Genomic DNA, 23439 nt, shown 5'->3' with positions numbered 1-23439 from the left:
TTTGCAGCACTTGAATTGACGGGAGAACGCAACTGTGCAAAATAGGAGGAGGAAGAACAGAAATAAATTCAAGAGGCCGTCCAACAAGTGAGTCAACTAAGGTACAAACCATTTTTGCAGCTTTAGGGCAGATCTTCCTGATTGTGTGTGCGCGCACGTGTAGAGTGTGCGTGCACCTAAGTCCAGCTTGCTTCTCTAATGCGTTTCCCTTCATTTGCCGGATTCACGACACAGCCAGCACACAAAAACTTGCACACGCCCACATGTCCTGCTGACTGAAAAGCAGCAAGGATAAGTGGTAGCTTGCTGAAAGGAAGCGAAAGAGAGGAGGTCTCCATAGCAACACAGAAGGGTTGTTGTGCTTTTATCGTTGCATTTTGCCTTCATATCAGTCTTACTGAATCGGTCTCACCTTTCTGTTTTACTCTGGGTGTGGTGTTAATTCCACCCTCCCCAAAATAGGTCACTTCATTAGGTACAGCTGCACATGTGAGATCCATTTCTGAATTCCAAAAAATGATCAGCATGGTGCACTAGTGGTTTTGGCGCCTGCATCACAGTCTGAGGTTAGGGTTGGAATCTTGACTTGTGTGGCGTTTTAAAGTTTGTAAAGTCCGTATAATTGTCGTTGTAATGTTTTTGGTGCAGCGCTTTTATTGGATCTCATTATATGGGGGGAAAAAATAAAAATAAGTAGAACCTAAATGAGTTTGTTTTTATCTAACTCAGGGACTTTACAGCTGTCCTCATTGCTGCTGTTAGCATCCCAAAAGCAAAATTTTATTACTAAAGCTAACGCTGCATTCGGGCTATTATACGACGCAGTCAGCAGTACAGATATCTTGACATCATAGCAGGGGATCTGAATCATGCTGAATTAAAAGCACTTCTCCCCAAATTACATCAGCAATGTGCAACAAGAGGAGAACATAAACTGGGGCTACAAAAACAAGGTGTTAGTGTATGTGGGTCAGTCGGACCATATATCTTTGCTGCTGTTATCAGCGAAGGAAAAGTTCCCCCACCACACAGCCAGAGCTGTTAAGATCTGGCCCAATGGCTCCTCTCAGCAACTTCAGAACTGTTTCAAGACAAAAAAAAAAGCTGCAAGTGTTCAAATAGCTGCAGTTTTGCTAGAGCGTCAATTGAATTGAATGTTATTTCAAATGAAGTGATGATTGTTTTGTACAGTAAATTGGAAAATATAAAAAAATGTCTGAAATTTTCATATCAACTGAGGTGGCTCTTCTCGTACAGGACTTCTTGTAGGGACTCAAGCACAACCCGCCCACAACACACACACGCACGCACACTTACACACACATTGTGTGTGCACACGTGGGGGATGCTCACATGGGTGGGAAATTGGGAATTTGCTGCCATGGTGACAAGGCTTGCAGTATCTAATAACAACAGGATGTTAAGGAGCCTGCAGTTTGTGTGTGTGTGTGTGTGTGGGGGGGGGGGGGGGGGGGCAGCAGAAGGAAACACAGATTCATAGAAAAGGCTAACAAGTGAATGCTTTTCACTGTCGTAACTCATAACTGTCGCATCTTTATGCAACAGTGACATTGTAGACCGTAAGTGCTGTCATCATCTCTTCACGGGTGTATATGTACGTCAACATATTCCCCTCTTGTTTTGATTGTCTTTCAGCAACTTCTCTGTTGAAGTGTGCAATAATTCTTTAATCATTTCTTAGAAACATTTCATGGCACATATTGAGTGTGTGTGTGTTGCGTGGGTGGCAGCAACAGGTCTATGTTTATCTGCAGGTTCTCTGTGTGTGGTTGCCATGGTAAACGTGACAGGGGAGAGTTTCCTAAGTGCTTCAGTAAGTTGAGGATAATTATTGCAGCAGAAAATGGATATAGTCGTGCCGCTTTTTATGGTAAAGGAAAGAGTTAGTATATGGCTGTGATTGCATACATAAGTACACTTGAAGCAAGATGAGAAAATTGCATAATATTGGATGAATGGATTTTTTTATTTCACTGCATAGTACCTGATGTAATTATGATACAACAACTGTACATATAGACATGAATATGAGGTGTAGTCTTGAAATGCATGTCTCCTTTTGTCACGTATTCTGCTGGCATATTTTAATTCAGTGATAAGAAAGGAAGGATTGGCAGAGGGTGTAGAAATGTTCATCTTTTCACTTCAAGTTCAAATTTCATAAATAGTGTCACGTTTCCGTATTGTCACATACTACTGAACACCGCCATTGACATTTGTTCACCATCTGTTGCTTTTGAGGCTTTTTTCCTGCGGTTTTCCTCTGAATAGCGTTCTCCTCGATGGATGTCCAGAAAAGGGTGCCATTCCTCCGAAGGGTAGCACAGTGACTTTATGCGCTGCAAGGAATAGTTTGCATTATGGATCGAGGTCACAACTTTAACTCCGCACCTTTTTTTGTGTGTGAAAAATGTGTTCAAAACACCTTCCAAAGATTTCCTTCTGCTCTGCTCAGCTTATAAACTGCAGTGATGAGGATACATACGAGTGGTAGAGCAGCTAGGCACCAACCCAATGCCACCGCCCAAGTTGGGAGCTTTACTCCTCCATAGTTGGGGGCCTCAAAAGACTTAAGAGACCACACCAGAATGGCCTAGACAACAGAAGTTAGGTGTTAGTAGAATTCCCCGCAGACAAGTTCCTGATTCAGAAGCAACTCGAAATTGCCAACATTCTGATCGACAGCTACATTTTTGTTTTAATTGCTTTTTTTTCATGTCCAGTGGATATCTATTGTGAGGCGCAGTGAAAACCTGCGCAGAGTCGGGCTTGAAAAGTTTGGATGTTTTCGCAGACACAGCTTGGTGCAGTTTAAAACAGGCAATTTACGCCGTTGTGGGTGTGAACACAACTGACTTGTTTCGAATCCAAGCGGCTCATTCCCTTTCAAATCAATGCGCGAGGCAATGATCTAAATTAAAAAGGAAATATTGAGGTTGAATTTACCAACAGGATACACGGGCTGATAACGAACCAACATGCTTTCCACCATAGCCAGAACCAGACGCTCTTTTTCCCAATCATCATCTCAAGGTCTTCAATTAATCGGTTCATACCTGCAACAGAATGTGTACACTTAAATTACAAATGATTTCTACTTGTGTTTCTACTGTGTGGGTTTTTTTTTTTGGTCAATCTTACCATATATGTAGATGAAGCCAATGAGCTCCATCAGAGCCAAAACGAGCAGTACCCAATTTGCAATAAAGGCATCCATTAGACTGACCCAATATATTCCCGCCTATCACACAGACAAACTGCGCATGAACATTGTTACAAGACGTCGCTGTAATAGCACTTAACCGCAGACGCACCTCTGTGACTAATGGCAGGCCTAATAAAAAGACGATACAGGAACAACCAAAGCTTACGTAGGCCCGCTTTGATTTCGGGAAGGCATCAGTGATGCTGGTGGAGACCACCTCTGATGAAAGACAACAGGCGTTAATGACGACGACGCTTCATTTTAAAGTGGCCATTTGCAATTTGCATGGCATCCAATGACCTTACCTAAATTTGTGAACTGAGAGTCCAGGCCAATGACAAATATCATGAAAAAGAAGATGATTGACCAAAAAGTGGAAATGGGAAGCTTGGTCAGGGCTTCTGCATATGTAATGAACGCCAGGCCGAATCCTGCGTGAAGATAACTCATTGCGTAAGACAACAATAGCATTTGGATTTTGTGCTTTTATCAAATGTCTTACCGTCGTTCACCACTTCGTCAATAGGAACTTGGTAGATGTAGGACATGTGACCCAAAATGGAAAAGATGGAAAAGCCTGCTAAGATACTTGTTGCTAGAATGGCATTGAAATGGACACATGAAAAACATTAGGCTTTATCTTCAAGCAAATCTAGATTGTCGTGCGTTTGTTGGCCTACCATGGTTGATGAAGCTTATAGCCATAGAGTCGATGAACATATTGTTGTGGAACTTGCCATAAGAAGCAAGAGTTATAAGTCCCCCACTAGCAATCGAGAGAGAAAACGCCGTCTGAGTTGCCGCATCTTTCCAGACCTAAAAATACATTTGTTTGTTATTTCGCAATGGCTCCGAATATGGCAGAGGCTGTTGATGTCAACGGCCAAACATCATTTTCGGTATCACAATTCAATCTGCTTAAAATCCACCTGTTTTTTATTCATCTCGCCACTTGCTGTCCACATCACAGTTGCTCAGACGTACCGACCAATCGCAGCTCAGCTTGTGAATGTCACATAACCAAACTCTGTATACATAATGCTCACTACTTCTCACCTCTGCTTCTGTCAGTTTTGTTAGGTTGGAGTTAGCTCCAATGTAGAAATCGATGCCATCTCTGGCTCCTTCGAGTGTCGCTCCTCTGATCAGCAGGATCACAAGCGCCACATACGGGAACAAAGAGGTGAAATACATAACCTGTAAAGAGAGACAGTACATATCAACAAAAGTCAATTCTAGGGGGGGGGGGGGGGGGCAATTGAGACTAGCTAGGCCTGCTGCTGGCCAAAACGCAATCAGAAGCACTGACTTCAATTTATATGTTCCTGCTTTTTCTCGTCTGATGTTGTAGATGTAAGATAAGAACTTGACTTACTTTTCCTGATGACTTGATCCCTTTGATGAGTACTGCAGCAACAAGGATGGAGCTCAGCAGCAAGCAGAGAGCCAAGTGCCAAACTATTGGACCCGTCTCTTCGATATTACTGGATCTCCGCAGAGCCACGCGACTGAATGAGAGGGGAAAAGCACTTCTCACTTACAAAGAGATTAACCAAGTCCTGCTAATGTGTTTGAAGATGTGAATAAGAACATCGTTACTTCCAGTACTGCTCGCTGGCGCTCTGGGCTCCAAGTGTTATCTTGTCAGATGGAGTGCAAGTTCTGTTGTCCTGAGTCCAGTTGGCCGCTAAAGCACTGCTTGTATTGCAATGTACTAAAATGGAAGAGATGTTGAGTCAATTACTCCCCCCCCTCCCCCCCTTGGAAGCACTGATGAAAACAGTGTGAAGTCCCCACAATTAATTTAATTATGAACTATGGATTGAAAAAGTTCATTTTAAACTTGATGATCTCAACACTGCTCACAAATCAATCACAATGGACAGCAAAGAGAATTATATGGAAGTTGCCACTAGGAGACTTTGTGCTGACGTTGTAATTCAAGTTCTATTTAAAAAAATGTGTGTGAGTGTTGTCTTTTTGCATGTGACGTCTTTGTTCCCTTGAAACATCTCACGCTGTTCAACTCAACAAGGAGTACCTAAAGATGCGTCGCTGCAGTTTGTATCGGCTGAGCTTTGGCACACGTGCCACGGCAAAGGAGACTGGAAGGAGGCGAACAGGTAGAAGATGCCATAGGACACAATGACGTTGTAGTAGATCGACATCAGCCCGGTTAAAATGATCATTCCGATGCCGACCCCTGCGAATGGGTCAAAATGTGCAGTAATATTGCTTTGGATTTTTTTTAGTCATTTTTACTTTTTTTTAAAATGAGTATTTAGCTGGTTGCTTGCATGGATTCTTCAACAAACATTAAAGGAATATATCTGAGACCACTCAAGTGAATTCAAGGATTCCCCACCCTGAAGTAGAGGCACGGCTCTCCATACATTGACTGCTCCTTGACTGGAGAATTGACCAACGGCAGCTTCTAGGAAGTAAAGTGGAGTCCCGAATAAAACCAACATTGTCAAGTAGGCAATCAGAAAGGCACCTGCTTGACAGAAAGAAACAAATATCACCAATCTATTTGTAAGTCTCACACGTTAACATTTCTAACATGGAACTTTTACCCCCGCCGTGTTTGTAGGTCAAATAAGGAAATCTCCATATATTTCCCAGACCGATTGTGTAACCAATCAAAGAGAGGATGTATTCTGTCTTATTGGCCCAGTTTCCTCGCTCTGGATTCTCATCACCGCCATCAACCGCAGGAGGATCCTGCACAGAGATGTTGTTCATGCAACACTTTACTTGATACTCTATCGAGCCAATGCCGTTTTTATGTTTTAATGGTGGAAACAGTTGTAATATTTGATATTGGTGTATCGCTACTGTACTGACTGTTACCCCCCCCCCCCCCCCCCCCACGGTTCTTTTGTACAGTGCCGTTTCTTTATTGGAACACTTTTTCTTCCTTTGAACAGGTGCCTAAAACAATTCTTTGCTTTGGATGTGAAGAGTAAAACGGGTAATTAAGTTAAAAAACAAACAGTAATGTTATAATAGCCAGGGGGACAGAAATGATTGTGCAAATGTTTGTCAAAGTTGAAATGGACCCTCAAGGGCTAAGGGCCTCCTTTATTTTTTAAATTTGGTCCATTCAGACTCAAATACTTTCCCAAGAAAATATGTAACAGATAATAATATGAACATGTATGTTTGCCTCCACAATCAGATGAAAAAGAGCTATATAGAAATTTCGGTGTATACCTATACAAAGCTAATAATGCATTTTTCAGTTTACCTGGTTAAGAGATATTAGTTTAACAATGTATTATTTAATTGTGGTTGTAGTTTTGAATGATGAAGAATTTCACACCATCGGACTCTGGGGTCTGATAAAGTATATCACAAGTGAGCTAAATTTGCTGTTATATTTACAGAAGTAACTTTGGGGTAAATTAACTTTTATTTGATGGTGTACTTCAGTACAGTGAGCTACTTTCTACTTGCCATCTGTACAATGATTCGACTCAAAATTAATTTACTATGACATTTGAAGTTCCCTTCTTACCTGATCTGTTAGAATAGGCGCGTCTTTGGGAGGGTTGATGTTAGATTTCCACATTTTATTGTTGCAGCTGCTTCCAAGTGGTTAAAAGTGAAACTGATCGGAAAAATTTACGTCTTCAATGCTATCCACCAGCAGCCCCAAAAGTCGATTTTATTATCCTTCAAATAAAGGATTCAACAAACTTATCTGCTCCTCATATTCATCTCCAGTGGTTCACTGCACACTGGTTATGTGCATTCCAGTTCTTCTAAGTGAACTGAATCTTTAGAATCGGTTTACTCAAAAGATTAGTTCAAACTAATCGTTCAACGAATCGCCCCACACACACACGCACTGATTCGTTATTTTTTTTTCACTACAACACACACAACTAAGCAATACACCGGACAAAAACAACAATCACGTAAACACACGACCAACGAACGAATCTGTGAGTGAACGAATCAGTGCGTGAATGATTCGCATTTCCAGTTCATCCCGAGAACAAATCCGTGAGGGAATGAATCCTGACTTTTAGAGCTAGGGTTAGGGTTAGGGTTAGAGCTAGGGTTAGGGTTAGAGCTAGGGTTAGAGCTCGGGTTAGGGTTAGAGCTAGGGTTAGGGTTAACCCTTATTTACTACAAGATAGATAGTGAGGTTAGGGTTAACCCTAGCTCTAACTCTAGCACTTCATGAGCCAACACTAGCTAAGGTCACCCAATCGAAATAGCCGACTGGTTAGTGAGACGGGCTCTTGTTTGGTAAGCACCTGGTTCGATCCCCGGTATTAGCATATGCTTGAATGTGCTTTTAGATTTGGACCCTCGCTGCGTACGCATATGCCATCAAATGCAAGTATTTATATGTAAATACATACATGGCCCGCCCCTACCGCTAGCGTTAAACCCTACTTTGGAACCCTGTTTTGGAGTTGAGTTACTGTCCTTGTGAATTATGACTAATAAGTCATCACTCAAGTGACCAAATGATTGATTGATTGATTGATTGATTGATTGATTGATTGATAGATAGATAGATAGATAGATAGATAGATAGATAGATAGATAGATAGATAGATAGATAGATAGATAGATAGATAGATAGATAGATAGATAGATAGATAGATAGATAGATAGATAGATAGATAGATAGATAGATACATACATACATACATACATACATACATACATACATACATACATACATACATACATACATACATACATACATACATACATACATACATACATACATACATACATACATACATACATACATACATACATACATACATACATACATACATACATACATACATACATACATACATACATACTTTATTAGGGAAATATCACGGTCAAAGGTCACAGGTGTCAAGCTTTAGTCCTCGGGGCCGCATTCCAACATGTTTTCTAAGATTCCCTCGTTAAGTGCACCTGCGTGAAAAGTTTTTGGGCATTTTCACGTTCTACAGGAGCTAAAACTTTTTCCGCAGGTGCACTTAACGAGGGAATCACACGGACACTCCATTAGGTACACTGCCATTTTCAAGTGTACCTAATAAAAGGCCACTTTATTAGGGAAATATCGTCAAAGGTCACAGGTGTCAAGCTCTAGTCCTCGGGGCCGCGTTCCAACATGTTTTCCAAGTGACCCTCGTTAAGCGCACCTGCGTGAAAAGTTTTAGCTCCTTTCACGTTCTGCAGGAGCTAAAACTTTTCACGCAGGTGCACTTAACGAGCGTCACTTGGAAAACATATTGGAACGCGGCCCCCCGAGGACTGGAGGTCGACACCCCTGGTTTAAGTGAAAAGTGCCACACCCGCCCTTACCCCCACTTTCTGATTGGCTGTTTGATTTGTGACGTTACTCGGACACTCCATTAGGTACACCGCCATTTTTAGGCGTTCCTAATAACAGGCCACTTCATTAGGGAAAAATCATGGCCAAAGCTTCAATGAAAGTGAAAAATGTATTTCATTTTTGTATGTATTACTTACATACAAGACATTTACATGTATTTACAAGCTCATGCAGGTATAAGTTCATACCTGGGATCGAACCAAGTTCTTACTAGGCAAGAGGCCATGTCACTAACCAGTCAGCTAAATCGCCACTGTTTTGTACTGTGATGTGCGGTCCAGTTTTTAAGTGAACTGAATCTCTAAAATCGGTTCTCTCCCTAAAGATTTGTTCAAAAGAATCGTTCGCTACACTTTATTTATTTATTTACTTATTTATTTATTTATTTATTTATTTATTTATTTATTTATTTATTTATTTATTTATTTATTTATTACCTCGTGTCGTGTACCTATTGAAGTGTCCATGAGGTGGTTAGCGAACGGGAAGTTACGGCATTTATTTCTTCGTTTTGTTTTACGGTTTACGGCTCTCGTTCACTGAAAAGATTCGTTCTTTTGAACGAATTGTTCACTCACGAGCCAACACTACTGCACACTGTATTCTTTCCATCCAAAACTCTGTCAAATGAGTTTAAATCTCAGAATTTCAAGAGCTGCAAAATGCAAAGGAAGCCTCATTAGTTTATTCAAAACAAACAGTAACCTGCTGGCTTTGTTTCTACTCCAACTGTTCGGTGGATGCAGTTTACTAATTGGCCACTAGACGTCACTAGACTCACGCTGGCCGATGTTGGTGCTGTTATGAAACCATACAGTCAAAGTTTTTTTACATATACACAACAGAATGACGAATAACTCGTTTCTAAAGCAAATCATTTATTTAAAAAGTGGTTCGACAACAAGAAAGTACATTGAATAGACAAATTTGTTCAAAATCAAGATCATTTGCATTCTTAAAATTGTTTGAAGTTAAGCAAAAATATGTGATTTGCTTAAAAAGGCCTAAATGTGTAGTGGCTCGATGTGAGTTTGTCACCTGTGTGCTAGTTAAATTGGTTGAAAATACATTAATCAGAACTTTGAGCTGGAGATGACATTTAGACTTGGTTCTGGTTTGCTGAGATTACTGGAGCTCCTCCTGCGCCTGCAGTGCTCTTCTGCATACCGCTCACCGCGATGAATGTCTAGATAGGGATGCCAATGTTCCGAGGCAGAGCACAGCGACTTCACACGCTGTGAAAAATCATACAGCAAGAAAATTGATGCTACGTGTTTATGGCATTCATAAGAAAAATATCGAGCAATCTGGGCATACACATGCATGAATGCTTGCACGTACACACACCTCCCACAATGTTCCTTGTGCTCTTATCAGCTTATAAAGAGCAATGAGCGGAATCCAAAGAAGGATAAACGCTTCCATGCACCATCCCAAAGCCAGAGCCCAAGCTGGGTATTGGACCGTTCCATAGGTAGGGGGTATGAAAGTCATCAGAGACCAGATAAGAATCACCTGTAAAATGAAAGTAATGTAAAATTAGTCATCCGAGACCTAATAAGAATCAAGTGTAAAGTAAGTAACCCACGCTTTCGAGCCACAATCTCACAATCAAAACTCCCTGAAGTCAAAAGCTAATTACAATCACCACCTTTTTAGGGCTCTAGCAAGTCTAGCACAAAGTGCAGTGCAAATCTGCGGAGGGGGAGACTAGACTAAGTTCACCCAAAATACATCCAGTCAAACAACAATTAACACCCAACATCATTATATTATATCATCATGTATCTGGTGTAGGTCAACTGTAAATTTTTGGAGAGGCCCTAAAAACGAGGTGCATGCAGTGTACAGTTACCACTATAACACAGGGGCTGATGAAGAACCAACATGTTCTCCACCAGAACCAATAACTCCAACTCTTCTTGCCAATCATCATCTCAACATCCATAATAAAAGAGTTTCCCCCTTAAGAAACAAAAACATGTTCATCTTCCACATATTTAAGGTAGTTATGCACTTCACTTCCATTTGTTTCAGTTGTCATATTTACCATATATTTAGATGAAACCAGTGATCTCCAAGAAAGCCAAAATTAGCATGACCCAGCTTGCGACAAATTGCTCAACAAGAGTCACCCATGCCTGGACACAAAATGGAGCAGGTACGTATACTTCCCCGACGATAAGAAACCTGCTTAAAAGATGTACCTGTGTGACGTAAGGTAGTACAAGGAGGAAAAGAAGTACACCGATTAATATGGTCAAGGTGCCATGTTTGGACGTGAGGCGTTTAGGAGAGGAGTCAATCAGGCATGTGATGATCACCTCTAGAAGGATTGACATGAGCGCGCTTTATCAAGAAGTTTCACACCATACAGAGAGGTTTGTTGCTCTCATCCAGCACAGTGAAGCCTCACCTACTGCTCCAAACTGGGAGTCCAGACCAATAGTCAGCAACATGAAAAAAAATAAAAAGGACCAGATTGGAGAACCAGGCAGTTTGGACAGAGCGTCTGGGTATGCAATGAAGGCCAAGCCAAAACCTGCAGAACAACACCAAAACATTTTCCCCCAAAACTCTACAATAAAAGCCTCATAAACTTAATATTTAGATGTCATTATGTGTGACTCACCTTCCTTCACCACCTCTCCAACAGGCATTTTGTAAACATGAGCTATGTGGCCCAAAATGGAAAATATGGCAAAACCTGCCAGCACACTGGTGCCTAACAAAGGGGGAAAATAGTCCTGCAACTTTAGGGCTCAAAAGTGAACACCATTTAAAAGCACATTTTTGTTACAACTTTTGGATTGGGTTGATCGAGGTGTACCTAACAAATTGCCCGGAGAGCTTATATCTACTTCCCCAAAACAATGTTCATCATGCTCCTACCAGCATTAGTGAGTGTGACAATTAATGAATCTATCAAGGCATTGTTGTGGAATTTGCTATAAGAAGCAAGTGTTATTACTCCGCCCCAACCAATAGACAGAGAGAAGAAGGTCTGAGACGCAGCGTCTTTCCATACCTGAAACACATGATGATGCTTGATATCATAACAAAACTACAATCAATCAATCAACTGGTTCCATACTTGTGCCGCAGCCAGCTTAGTCAAGTTGGACTCTGAGCCAATATAAAACTGGATCCCATCTCTGGCTCCCTCTAGTGTCACTCCCCGGATCAGCAGAATCGGAAGCACCACAGATTAACACAAAATCTCGACAATGCCAAATATTGATGGAGCAACAATATTTAGTTTTGATGTCTGATAAGGTTTGGAGCTTTTGTGACAAGACGGAGGCGCTTCAAAATGCACAAACTAAACATACTAAATACATACAAAATTAAAATGTACATACTAAATGTTGTTTGACTTTAAACATTTGTCTAATTGCTTAAAATTTACGGTCAGTGGATGAACAGACTAGAAGTACACGGATATGATCATTTTTGTATGTTTTATCCATGCAAAAAGTTAATAAAAACATCTTTAATACCATTCGTCCACTTGTACAAAATCAAGCTTTGTCATTTTATGAACAATTATATTGCAAATGCAACTCTACTAGCTACCTTAAAGCTCAACACGTGCTGATCGAACCAAGAGTTTGGTCAATCTTGTCATACAATATATCTAATTCTATTTGATTATCAAGTATATTCAAGTATATCAAAAAGGGAAAGAAAAGTCACAGTACATTCCGGAAACATTCAAATACAAACCACAAGACAAGGAATACTCTCTTCTGTCTGAATGTAAAATAATCCCAGTAGCAAAGTACTGCATAACAAAGTGGATAATGTTAGCGATTTTCTGAAAAGGTTGAGTGCACGATTAAACGTCAATGCTGGAAGCCAAACGCAGACAGAGCGAGGAATCTGACGGGATATCCTCTTGACTGATCTCATTTCCATCCAGCCGCAGAGTTTGCAGCTTGGAGAAATTGGTAACATCCACAATGTTGCAGAAACTCCCCAATGTGAACTCTGCAACGGCACAACGCAAACACAATTCTGCTGCCATGAACCTCATCCGTACACATATGGGACCGTAAAACATGGCCACGTGTAGCTGGCACATTTCTTTCAATAATTTTCACTCTGTCGTATGAACTCTGACTGCGCTGCTCCATGTGACGTTTTGGTAGCTAATAAAATCCCGCCAGTTCTTACCTTTGATGTGATTGGCTTGGAGATAGAGATGCTCCAGGGCGGTGCTGACCAGAGGGATTCTCTCCAGGCGGTTGAAGCTCAGATCTAGCTCTACCAGGCCCGTCACATTAAAGATGTTGGAAGGGAGGCCTTTGTCTGTGAGCTGGTTGTGGGCCATTCGCAGGTACTGCAGCTGCGTGAAAGTGGCCAAGAATGCCTCAGGCAAGGAGGCAATGGAGTTGGAGTCCAAGTAGAGCTGGTGCAGTTGTTCAGGGAGAGCCTCTGGCACCTTAGGAGGAGAGACTTGCCATATACAAAGGCTCTTACTTTGTACATACAAAGTTACACACCTTTGTCAACTTGTTGGCGCTGACGTCCAACAGCGTGAGGGATGTCAGGGACTTGAGCGACGCACCCATGTCTGTGATAGCGTTGTCATGGAGATGCAGGATTGTGAGGTTATCCATTCCCTCCAAGTCTGAAGGTGTTACCTAGGCAACAAGTATACGTTATTATATGGTCTTCTAATGAGCAACAGCAAAATATAACAAGGTGCAAATTGATAAAGGATGCACAGAACTGGTAGAATGCAAACTTTGTACTTTGTAAACTGTGTCATCCTTTTTGTGGTGTAGGCGCTGCTAGCTAGCTAATTGCACACGGTAGTTTGTAGAAATGTGAGTAGCTCACAATTGGCAGACAATCACCGGCGTGAACAAAGGAGCTCAGTTCTTATATGAAGGGGGAGGGGAAACTCCTGGGAAATGCCAAAGTGCATCATTGAGCTTCTTTTAAGCCGTGATGGAATAAAATGAATACATTTGGAAAACCGAAACAGTGGAAAAACTGTGAGACAAATTTAGTTGGTAATATCTAAATTGTTTGAGTTACTTTATTAAACTTAAATGAATCATTGCAATCAGTTTTCTCAAACCACTTGAATAATAAATAAATACTTTCATTTAACGAATAATTATCATCGTAATTATTTCTGAGAAATTATTTGTATGAGTATCCATCTACCACAATGAGTGACCTCGCCCACATGCGACACCTCTGCGGCCGAGCAAGTGTTACCTTTTGAATGTTGTTATGGTTGATCCTCAGGTCTCGAAGGGTGCGAGGGAGGTTACGAGGGATGCTGGTCAAATTGTTGTGATTTAAATAAAAACGCTCAAGTCGTTCCAACTTCGAAAAGGCCTAAAAACAACATGCGGATCCCGATAAACAGCGCACCAATCAATCTTGCCGCTTTGCTCTGTTTCTAAATCACTCTCGAGCCAACGTGCAACATGTGTGCCTTTGCAACTAATGAACATACCTTCTCGCTGATGCCATCAGATGTGAGTCGGTTATTGTGCATCATGAGCCACACAAGATTGGTTGCGTTAACCAGAGATGAGTCGGATATAGCTGAGATGGCGTTGTTTTGAAGGTACAAGTACTTCATTCGGGAAGGGATGGCGGGCATGAGTGTCAGGCCCCGTGCGTCACAGTACATAGCAATGGAAAAGGTCGGGGGACAGTCGCACTCGGGGGGGCACTCGCCTCCTGTCGTGTCCATTTGGACGGAGCTCCGGCGGCTGTAAAGCCAGCCAAAAGGATCTTGGCCATGGGAGGGAGGGAGTGCAAGCAAGGCAGACAAGAGGAGGATCACCGGATGCATGGCAGCACGCACGCAAAATCCTCTTTAACCTGAATGGTGACAGTTATTGAATTAGCACGCTCAAAAGGGTGCAAAATAAAATCCTTGCTTTTATAGGTGCATGCTATAATGCTACAGTTAAATAAACAAATACAGAAAAAAAAAAGCCACCACTAGCAAAGTTCTGCAATGGGATTGCCCGCAGGGAACAACATTCTTCAAAGTCTTAATCCACAGGGAACCCAAGGAGGAAGTATAAAAAAAAATGCCATGGTTACAATGCACTCTTTGTAGCTGGGCCTTAAAATTGGTCCAAATTCTCAATGTCTGAGGAGCAAAGAAAAACGCTCGTATGATCATATCTGCACATGCTAATGGAGCTCTTTTTAGGCCTCCTACCGTTGTAATTGCGACACATTGACAGACACATTCCCATACATGCATGCAAACACACACTCACACACACACACGGTTACACATTTTACCTGTTTAGCAATACAGGCCCCTTCTCTGCTTCACCCTCGCTGTGTCCGAATGGTCCCAAGACTGGAGGGCACACTAACCAACAACAACAAAAAAAATAGACGTCTCCGCCCCTTTTTTGCTCATTCACCGTGATGGTTTCTTCCACTCCAACATCCACCTTCCTGCACCCCTTTTCTAACACCCAGGTGAGAACATATTTATCGACCATTGTGCAAATACTGTTAGAAGTGCAATAACTAATATCATTGTGCGTGCAACCTGATGATTCTTTTTGGTAAATTTATGAGAGAAAAATGTTTTAAAGCAATGAGTAAGATATGAGCATAATGTCATCACCTGTGATGCTCTCAGCCACTAGAGGGCGTATTGCAATGAAAGGATTTCCCTGAATTGCCAGTGACTATCAATCAAACAAAACTGAGATTTATTCTGTATGCAGCCTGTTTCGCAAAACTTCACATCTGTTGCTGAGCTTCCTCTCCAAGCAGTTGCTTCGAAAGGGTTAACTGAACTCACGTGTGAGCTTGCCCACATGTTGGCTGTCTGGAGTTAATGTGGGTCACTTCCTGCTTCCCTAATACCATCTGACTTTGTGTCCACTCTCTTCATTTTTTGTCCTTTCGCCAAAAGAATGTTACTTTTGGCGATCCAATTTGCTGAATCATAAAAAACATTAATTCATTTATCATGTTAACATGTTTCAAACGGATCTGATCTAGATTATGCATTCGGTAAAACCCACAAAATATGTTAAGATAGATCTTCATAAGATGAAGATGTATTAGTTTTGCCGATGTGGGTTATTGTTGCAGTTTGCTGCTTTGAACCAGGAAAAATCTTGAATGAAACAAAGTTTTAGGTGCAGCAACTGCTTATCTGTAAGGTCTTGGGATTTGGATCGCAGGATCACATCTCGCTTGAGTCTGACATTGTGCCCTTGAGCATGGCATCGCTCACCCCCACAACTCCCCACCCCACCCTTAGCTCAACAAGAGAAGCAATGTTTTTGCGCCTTTTTTACTCTCACATCTCTGCTCGCATGCCTACACGTGGGCGATCTGCTTCTCCGCGAGACGAACAATACAAAGTAAACAATGAAAAGCAGATGTCTGCAAACACAAATGCAATGAACGTTGCGTCACAAAGACATTTTCACACATAATGAAAGGAGGTTTATATGGATGGTGTTTTCATTGTGAGTCTCTTATAACTTGTCCAAATTATATTAAAATCAGCTGATCAGCCTAGAGATCGAACTATTTTTTTCCCAAATTCACCGGTACACATCGAAGACACACTGTCCCCTACTGCGAATAAAAACGAATGCTGACAGTTAACTAAAGGACATGATAGTGCGTTTTGGGCTCAAAATTAAAAAAATAATAATAATTAATAAGATGATAACAAAATCAGAGGGGAGATGGAATATAAAATGCAGTTCTTTTGAAAGTTTATTCTGATCAAGTAATATTATCTGACTTCCCGTACTTAAAAAAAAATACATAAACTTTAAATATATATATTTGTTTGTATTTATATTTAATCCATCTGCTTTGATGGACTATTTTTAGGAAAGTTTATTCTGATCAAGTAATATTATCTGACTTCCCGTACTTAAAAAAAAATACATAAACTTTTAATATATATATTTGTTTGTATTTATATTTAATCCATCTGCTTTGATGGACTATTTTTAGGATGACTCAAAAAGGTCAGGGCTTTTTTTCTTGACACAATAGGTCAAATAGACACAATGGACTTTTACAGACAGTTGAGTAATATTGCTTGCAGAGATTTTATTTAATGTCACAATCTGCCATCAATCCTTAACATAGAATTCCCTGGAGTGAAACTTTCAACACTACACTTCCTTTGAAAATGACTCACAACATAGAATTCCCTGGAGTGAAACTTTCAACACTACACTTCCTTTGAAAATGACTCACTTCGCTTTCAAACTGCGGCAATTAAATGTGACCTTTTAGACAAAAGAAAATTAAGTATCTTTCTATCTACACACATTAATAAAAAACAACTTTAGGGGAAACTTTATGGGAGCGTGATAAGACAAGTGAAGTAATCATGTTTTTTGTTGTTTGTCCAACTGAGCATTGGATTTATTATGATTGTACAGGATTGTACGTACAATATTTCTTTTTGTTCTCAACATTCTCACCACGAAACCCAGTCCTATTTGGGAGAAAAGTCTGGAGTCATTTATGCTGTCTCCTCTGTGATGTGGGAAAGCAGGCGCTTAAACACACACACAGGCACATGCACATTCAGAATGGTCTCTTTGGATCCCCAGGTACTCTGTGAAAGGCCTAAAGGCAACACTACCCCTTCCTCCCCACACACAGACATACAAACAAAGACACACTCACGCACACACACACACGCTAAAGTTGCAGCGAAGTGCACTTGCATGCATTTGCACGTGTATCTCTGTTTTACATGCGACATGTTTGTTCCCCACTTTACTGCCTAGTTAGCGAGGGGAGACCATGGAGGAAGTCTGGGATGGCGCCACTGTTTGAGAAAGAGGAATGTATTCGAGAGCAAATAAACATAGCATGAAAGTTCTCACACTGACCCACACCCACACACACACACACACACACACACACACGTGTCTTCAGTGCTCCTGCAAGACGCTGAGCGCTTCATTTGGGAATTCAATCATTTCTTCTAAACATCAAGGTAAATTTGAGGTCTTCGTTGGTTCAATAGTGAATTTGTTTGCACAGGGTTGTCAAACTAGAAATGTGGCAGTCTAATTAGTGTTTGCTTCCATCTGCCAGAGAGTTACTTTCTTGGAATGACTCGACACCACTTTCCTCTTTGCTTGACTTTTTGCACGTGCTGTACTTTCACACTGGCAGAGTGTCATTTGCACGTTGTGACACTGCGCATATGCTTACTGATGACGCAAGCCATGTCTCTGATGACATATTGTTATAAAAAACCCAGAGCCTCTGCTTGCATTTGTGTGTAAATGCTGCTTTCCAAGCTTAGAAGTACCATTCAAATAAAAACATAAATATTTACACACACACACACACACACACATATACTGTATACTACATTTGAATTTATAATTCCAAAACTATTTGTATTATTATTCATAAAGACAATGGGATCTGATTTTAGGCAAACTTCAAATCTGAGTTGTCATCTCACATGCTTCCATGCAGGCTTCCATAGATGCCATCTCGTCTCCATGGCTGTGCTGTTGTGTTTGTCGGTGCTGTGGTGCGCTTTCGCCGTGGCCTCCACAATCACTCTGGCCGACCCGGACTACGGCGGCGTTCCCCTGTGGATCGACCGCTTGCTGGGTGAGCCCAGCGTGCTGAGCCTGCGGGGTCGCTTGGATGCGGCTTGGTACCGAGCCAACAACCCTCAGGCCTGCCCGCAACAATGTGACTGCCCCATTCAGTGGCCAACGGCACTCTACTGTGACCACAGAGGCCTGGGAGATGTCCCGGAGCACCTTCCAGCCAGAACGCAATACCTGTTTCTGCAGGTAGGGAAATATCTTGAGAAGGCCATTCTCTATTTTATATTTCAGCGCATCACATTTCTTTCTATAGCGCAACAACATCTCATCCCTCACTTCTTCATTTCTGGCAAACATCACCGGACTTCACTGGCTCATTCTGGACCACAACCGTTTGAGAAGTGACCAGCTGGACCAGGGTATCCTCCAAAACCAGAGCCAACTGGTTCATCTTTTTGCCAACCACAACAACCTGAGCTCAGTGCCCAATAACCTGCCAGACGGTCTCAAGCAGCTCCGACTGGCCTATAACCAAATAAGCAGCATCGGGCCCGACGCTTTCAAGAACCTGAAGAACCTGACACTGCTGCTTCTGCAGGGAAACATTTTAAAAACCATCAAAGAAGGAGAGTTGCGAGGTACCGGTGTCTTCCTCATCTTGTTGACTGGTGTTTTTATTATTTGGGTTTTAGGACCATGGGAGGTTCAAAGTCACCTCTGAGCATGGACACATGTGTTTCAGGTCTTGTTAATTTGAACTTATTGGACCTCGGAGGGAATTCCTTCTCATCGGTCCCCAGACATTTACCAACCTACGTGCAGCAGCTCTATCTATCTAAAAACCCGCTCTCTGGGCTCGATGAGGACAGTTTCCTGGGATTCAGCAACCTTCAGTTCCTTCGTTTAAGCCACTGCGACCTGAAAAATGGCAACGTCCACCCTCAGGCCTTCAACCTCTCTACCTTGGTGGAATTGGACTTGTCCTACAACAAATTTACTAGCATCCCCGAAGTCCCCATCACCTTGCAGCACCTCTACCTGCAAGCCAATGAGATCAAAGGTGAGCTGTGCATAAACACATCACAGAATGCACTTATAAATACTTGGTAGATTTTAAAAAAGCAGCAGCTGATAAAAAAAAAAAGTCACATCAGCAAAGAGCAGAGAGACTAAGGGGAGGAGATAGAAGAGTGAGATTGCTATTAAAACATCTGTGATGGTTTTAGACTAGAGGAAGTCGTGCCAGATGAGCGAGGAGCACATGCCGTTCTACTTTCGATGCTCCTCTTTCTCGATCTGCTCTTCATCACTCTGACCTGCTGTGGATTGCACCTCAACTGCAGCGCCATATTTTACGATAATAGTTTGCGCTCAAAGACTGCAGTGAGAAGTGTCTCAGGCAGACAAACGACAGCAAAACACTTCTGTGGTGACACACACCTTTGAGGTTTGCTAACAACGCCAAGCAAAAGTCTGCTCGAGCCAGCGCTCCCGGTCTGGGCCGAGAGCCGCGCTATGACTGAAAAGAACCGCGGCGGTTTTTAGCCACAGCACCTGTGAGGTGGAATAGGAAACACAGACTGGCCCAGTTCCTCTAATGAACAAACAGAGCACGGCATGAAACCAAAGACTAAGTCACCAAGTCAGAATGCGGACTTAATAATTGACTTATGTGTTCTTAGAGTTCAACCTGACTAGTTTCTGCGGAAAAGTGGGACGTCTGACTTATTCCCGATTGAAGAGCCTACGACTGGACGGCAACGAGCTGTCCTACCGGCATCTGCCCTCTGACTGGGTCTTCTGTCTGAGAGTGATTCAAGATATTTTCATTTAGAAATGCCGAAAATGAAAATAAACTCTTGCGTGTAGTCCTGAATGTGGCTGTGCAGCGTGTTATTTTGGCCTCACGTTTTGACATCAAGTGTGACACGCTGTCTCACGTCTGTCTGAATGAAATAGAACACGGAAGAGAAATTGTTGGCGCCATGACAAACGCGGTAGCGCTCTCTGGGCAGACTGACTCATTCACCGCAGCGGCGGCGCTGGGAGGTGAACTGATGTCATCTTCCAATATTGCAGACGAGCATGCATCCCCGTTCGACTTTTAGATGCTCGAATGCAATAACCCAGCACCAGAAATGGCTTTGCTTCCCTATAATTGTGTAATCTTAACCAAGTCAGTAACCAGCTTTCCGTGAGACTCCTCAATGACCTTTGCTTTTCCAGATTTGCCTAATAACACATGTTCGCCCCACGTATTTCTTTTTTTCGACGTATTGTTTCAAGCCAGCCATTGCTGCAACGGTTATAACGACATCGACTGCTGGGGTCACGTACGCACAGTCTTCTCATATAACAGGGAACATTACAAAGTCAAAGTCAAAGTCACTTGAAGTTTCAACATTATTCCATTTCAATTGAACCTGCATTGTGTTACTAATGCTGTCGGGGTACATTGGCTTGACTTCAATACAGGCCGGGTGAGTGAAGTTCCCACTTAGTGAAGGTGTGAACAGGGAAAATTGTAGCGAGAATGGAAGAAAGACTATATTTATGTTGCTATGTGTGCCATAGCTTTGGCATGAATCATCTGATGACACTAGTTCTCCCCACTTAAAGTCTCCTTTAAGGCCTTGTTTTCCGTCAGATGGAGGGAGAATCTGACGTTTATGAATCCAAAGTGATAAATTTGAAAAAGTTCAAATCTGCTTCCATCAATATTTTCAGTAGTAACCTTGCTTTTCTCGACATAATTACTAGTTTTGAGTCTGCGTCTTGCGCAGCCACAGGCGCACTTTCCAGGTGACACCATGTCCTCCAAAAGTACTTGTGATGGTCTGAACAGGCTCACAGTGTCTGGACCAAGATTCACATAAAATACGAGTCTCATTCGAGAGCGGATTTATCCTCTTGATTACAAACTCAAGTTACATGACGAGTTTTGCGCTGTACAGCAGCCAAGCTTTGCACGTTAAAAGCACATCTTGTCAGTCCCACTAAAACAAAGAAACAAATATCGGCATTAGATGCTAATGAGGGTACTTCGGAGGAGCTGGGAGCTGGTCCAACTACACACACGTTTTTTCTCTCTATAAGAATTGGTTTTACTGCCTTCTCATTAAGTCGGCCTTGTTTTGCAAAGCCAGACAACTGCTGCATCCCTCCAAAAGGTTTTTGAGGGACCTTCCAGATGTCAGATGTTTATGCTGCAAAAGGCAGCGCTCCAGGGGCGGATAGCACATTATGACCTGGCCGTATGCTACATCAATTGATCATATTACCTACAGAAATATCTTCAAGGCTCACCAATGACTTTTTAGATAAAAATCAACGTTATTTGGAGAGCAACAAACATCTCTCCCACAAAAACTCACCTTGGAGATAACTTTTAAAAACAGAATCAATCTCTTCAGTCTTCACTAATAGAATGAATTATACTTTTAAAACCTGTAGTCAGAATCAGCTTCTGTGCTGCCAGAGCAAAAAATAAATAAAAAAAATTGCAATGATAGCACATAACATATACAAATACACAGCACTCAATTCAAGCATATAAGCAAAACCAAAGACAAAGCTCTTTTGTATTTGCAGTTACATGAACACTGTTAATGTTTCCAGATGCTTCTTAGTCGCTCCTTGTTTTGGTTCTGGAAACTTCTGTGGCAACTTTTTGCAAGCTAAGCAACTTTAAATAGAGCTTGTGTTAGTTCTAGCGCCATCATTACTCTCAGTGAATAGGACAGACAATAAAGTATTTGGCAACACCAAACACACGATGAAAAATACGGCCTCACAGGGAGCCAGCCTACTGCCTGAGCTCGCTTGAGCCTGATTTCAGCACTTGTGGATTTTTCTTTGAACTTTGGACCCTTGATATTTTAGGAAGAGGTTCAACGGCCCAAAAGTTTCTGTCATATGACCAGCAAGACAAAATAACAAGGGCCCAAAAGGTAAAAGACAAAAAAATAATTTGAAGCTTGTAAAAAGCATCCGTAATTTGACAGCTTTATTGTAGCTTGTAATTTTACAAGCTAGGTGGAAGTGTTTTGTTTGTATTTTTTTTTTTTTTACCTGTAGAAAAGTGCGGTGCAATGAATGTCAACATTGGGTAAAGTTCACAATCTGTTATTCCTATGGAACACCTTTTTATTTTCACCTTACATAACTTTAAGAGTTAAAACAGATGGCAAGATCAGACACCAGTTGAACATTAGCAACCAAGTGTTGTTTTCCGAGAGGAAAGATTTTCTTCTCAAAATCACCAACAATATTATTAGAGCGTGTGCGTGAGTCTTACTTTCCTGTCATACAATCAGGTAGCATTTTCCATTACTTGCAGAGTTTGAATCAGCTGGGGATTTAAAAATTGAGCTTCTGCTGGATTTTCCCTTTAGTAATGGTGTTTTACATAGAAACATGTTTAACAAGCCAGTCGAACACCTTACACCAAGTTGGCTAATTATAATAAGGAGGCAAAAAATGATCTCGCTCTACCCAGTTGATTAAACAAGGCATTAAACGGCTGTATACAAGGCAACATACTTGTGGTTTTTTTTTTAAACTTCTGGCAACAATTACATTTTGAACTGGCTTCAGGAACAGCATACTTGAAACAATGCGCCTTAGACACAAGTCACGGAACACATAAGCTTCGCTCAGTCTTTCAACCTCGTCTGTGTTGCTTTTTATGATGAGTCAACTGTCAACTGTGAAAGGTGCAGGTGACTTTGTCAGAATAGAAGAAAATAACTCTCACGGACCTTGATGGGTAAACACAAGCGTGAGCACAGCTTTTTTTTTTTTAATCACCCTTGGTGGTTAATAAAACAAAAACCACCGTCTATTAACTCATAATTATTACTTGTTATGAAAGTTAAAGAATCGATGCTAATTGCATAAATATGTAATTTGAAGAATTGTTATGTATATTTTTATGTGTCAATATCTGTTTTGCATTTTGGTCAAGTGAAGCAGTGACCCGCCAGATCCAGTAGGTAGCGCTCTGTGGGGAAATAACGCCTGTGTTTCATTATGCCACGTCTGCCACCTACAGGACTGGAGTAGAACTGCACGTAGATGTTTTGAATCTAAAGTTTTTGTTTCTGGCCTTGGTGGAAGTCTGTTGAAGTCTATATCTGTTTTTATGGGGGTTTATTTTATTTCCCAACTCACTTAAGGGAGCGAGAGAGTGAGAAAATTGCTCTTTGGCCTGTCCCAGCTGATATAGTTAAACAAGGACTTGGAAACCAAAGAAAGAAAAGTAACAAATGATATTTTCTTCCATCAGA

At 41.6% G+C, this 23439-nt stretch overlaps 4 protein-coding genes across 5 annotated transcripts; 1 reads left to right on the top strand and 3 right to left on the bottom strand.

The window, feature by feature from the left end:
• Nucleotides 1–2009: 2009 nt before the first annotated feature.
• LOC133162705 (sodium- and chloride-dependent neutral and basic amino acid transporter B(0+)-like) lies at nucleotides 2010–6941 on the bottom strand. The gene is made up of 15 exons (XM_061292096.1): nucleotides 6747–6941; nucleotides 5803–5950; nucleotides 5592–5723; nucleotides 5268–5429; nucleotides 4826–4940; nucleotides 4602–4734; nucleotides 4283–4423; nucleotides 3907–4042; nucleotides 3729–3821; nucleotides 3532–3657; nucleotides 3336–3445; nucleotides 3163–3262; nucleotides 2968–3077; nucleotides 2447–2614; nucleotides 2010–2360 (listed from the first exon to the last, which is right to left on the bottom strand). Exons 1-15 carry the CDS (start codon nucleotides 6798–6800, stop codon nucleotides 2208–2210), a joined length of 1881 nt encoding a protein of 626 aa, XP_061148080.1. The 5' UTR covers nucleotides 6801–6941; the 3' UTR covers nucleotides 2010–2207.
• Nucleotides 6942–9486: 2545 nt separating this feature from the next.
• On the bottom strand, nucleotides 9487–11793 carry LOC133162386 (sodium- and chloride-dependent neutral and basic amino acid transporter B(0+)-like; the record flags this gene model as incomplete). The annotated part of the gene is given in 9 exon segments (XM_061291538.1): nucleotides 9487–9823; nucleotides 9936–10103; nucleotides 10444–10553; nucleotides 10639–10729; nucleotides 10796–10914; nucleotides 11005–11130; nucleotides 11221–11313; nucleotides 11481–11616; nucleotides 11683–11793. Coding segments are annotated over 9 exon segments (1116 nt in total), but the record flags the coding sequence as incomplete, so codon positions are not given.
• Nucleotides 11794–12035: 242 nt separating this feature from the next.
• On the bottom strand, nucleotides 12036–14989 carry fmoda (fibromodulin a). Its single transcript, XM_061292095.1, has 6 exons — nucleotides 14874–14989; nucleotides 14065–14438; nucleotides 13821–13943; nucleotides 13094–13234; nucleotides 12765–13032; nucleotides 12036–12578 (listed from the first exon to the last, which is right to left on the bottom strand). The coding sequence occupies exons 2-6, from the start codon at nucleotides 14407–14409 to the stop codon at nucleotides 12427–12429; spliced, it is 1029 nt and encodes a 342-aa protein (XP_061148079.1). The 5' UTR covers nucleotides 14410–14438; nucleotides 14874–14989; the 3' UTR covers nucleotides 12036–12426.
• zgc:113307 (uncharacterized protein LOC553753 homolog) lies at nucleotides 14928–20027 on the top strand. Of its 2 annotated transcripts, none has more exons than XM_061292094.1 (5): nucleotides 14928–15059; nucleotides 18069–18397; nucleotides 18465–18789; nucleotides 18894–19211; nucleotides 19834–20027. In XM_061292094.1, exons 2-5 carry the CDS (start codon nucleotides 18095–18097, stop codon nucleotides 19983–19985), a joined length of 1098 nt encoding a protein of 365 aa, XP_061148078.1. In that variant the 5' UTR covers nucleotides 14928–15059; nucleotides 18069–18094; the 3' UTR covers nucleotides 19986–20027. The 2 variants fall into 2 exon arrangements, with proteins under 2 accessions (XP_061148078.1, XP_061148077.1); XM_061292093.1 differs by lacking the exon at nucleotides 14928–15059 and adding an exon at nucleotides 17431–17574.
• Nucleotides 20028–23439: the final 3412 nt, after the last annotated feature.

This window comes from Syngnathus typhle, linkage group LG11 (genome assembly GCF_033458585.1).
Source record: "Syngnathus typhle isolate RoL2023-S1 ecotype Sweden linkage group LG11, RoL_Styp_1.0, whole genome shotgun sequence".
Taxonomy (NCBI): domain Eukaryota; kingdom Metazoa; phylum Chordata; class Actinopteri; order Syngnathiformes; family Syngnathidae; genus Syngnathus; species Syngnathus typhle.
Note: the sequence above shows the minus strand (reverse complement) of the source record. Positions and strands in the feature narration are given on the sequence as shown.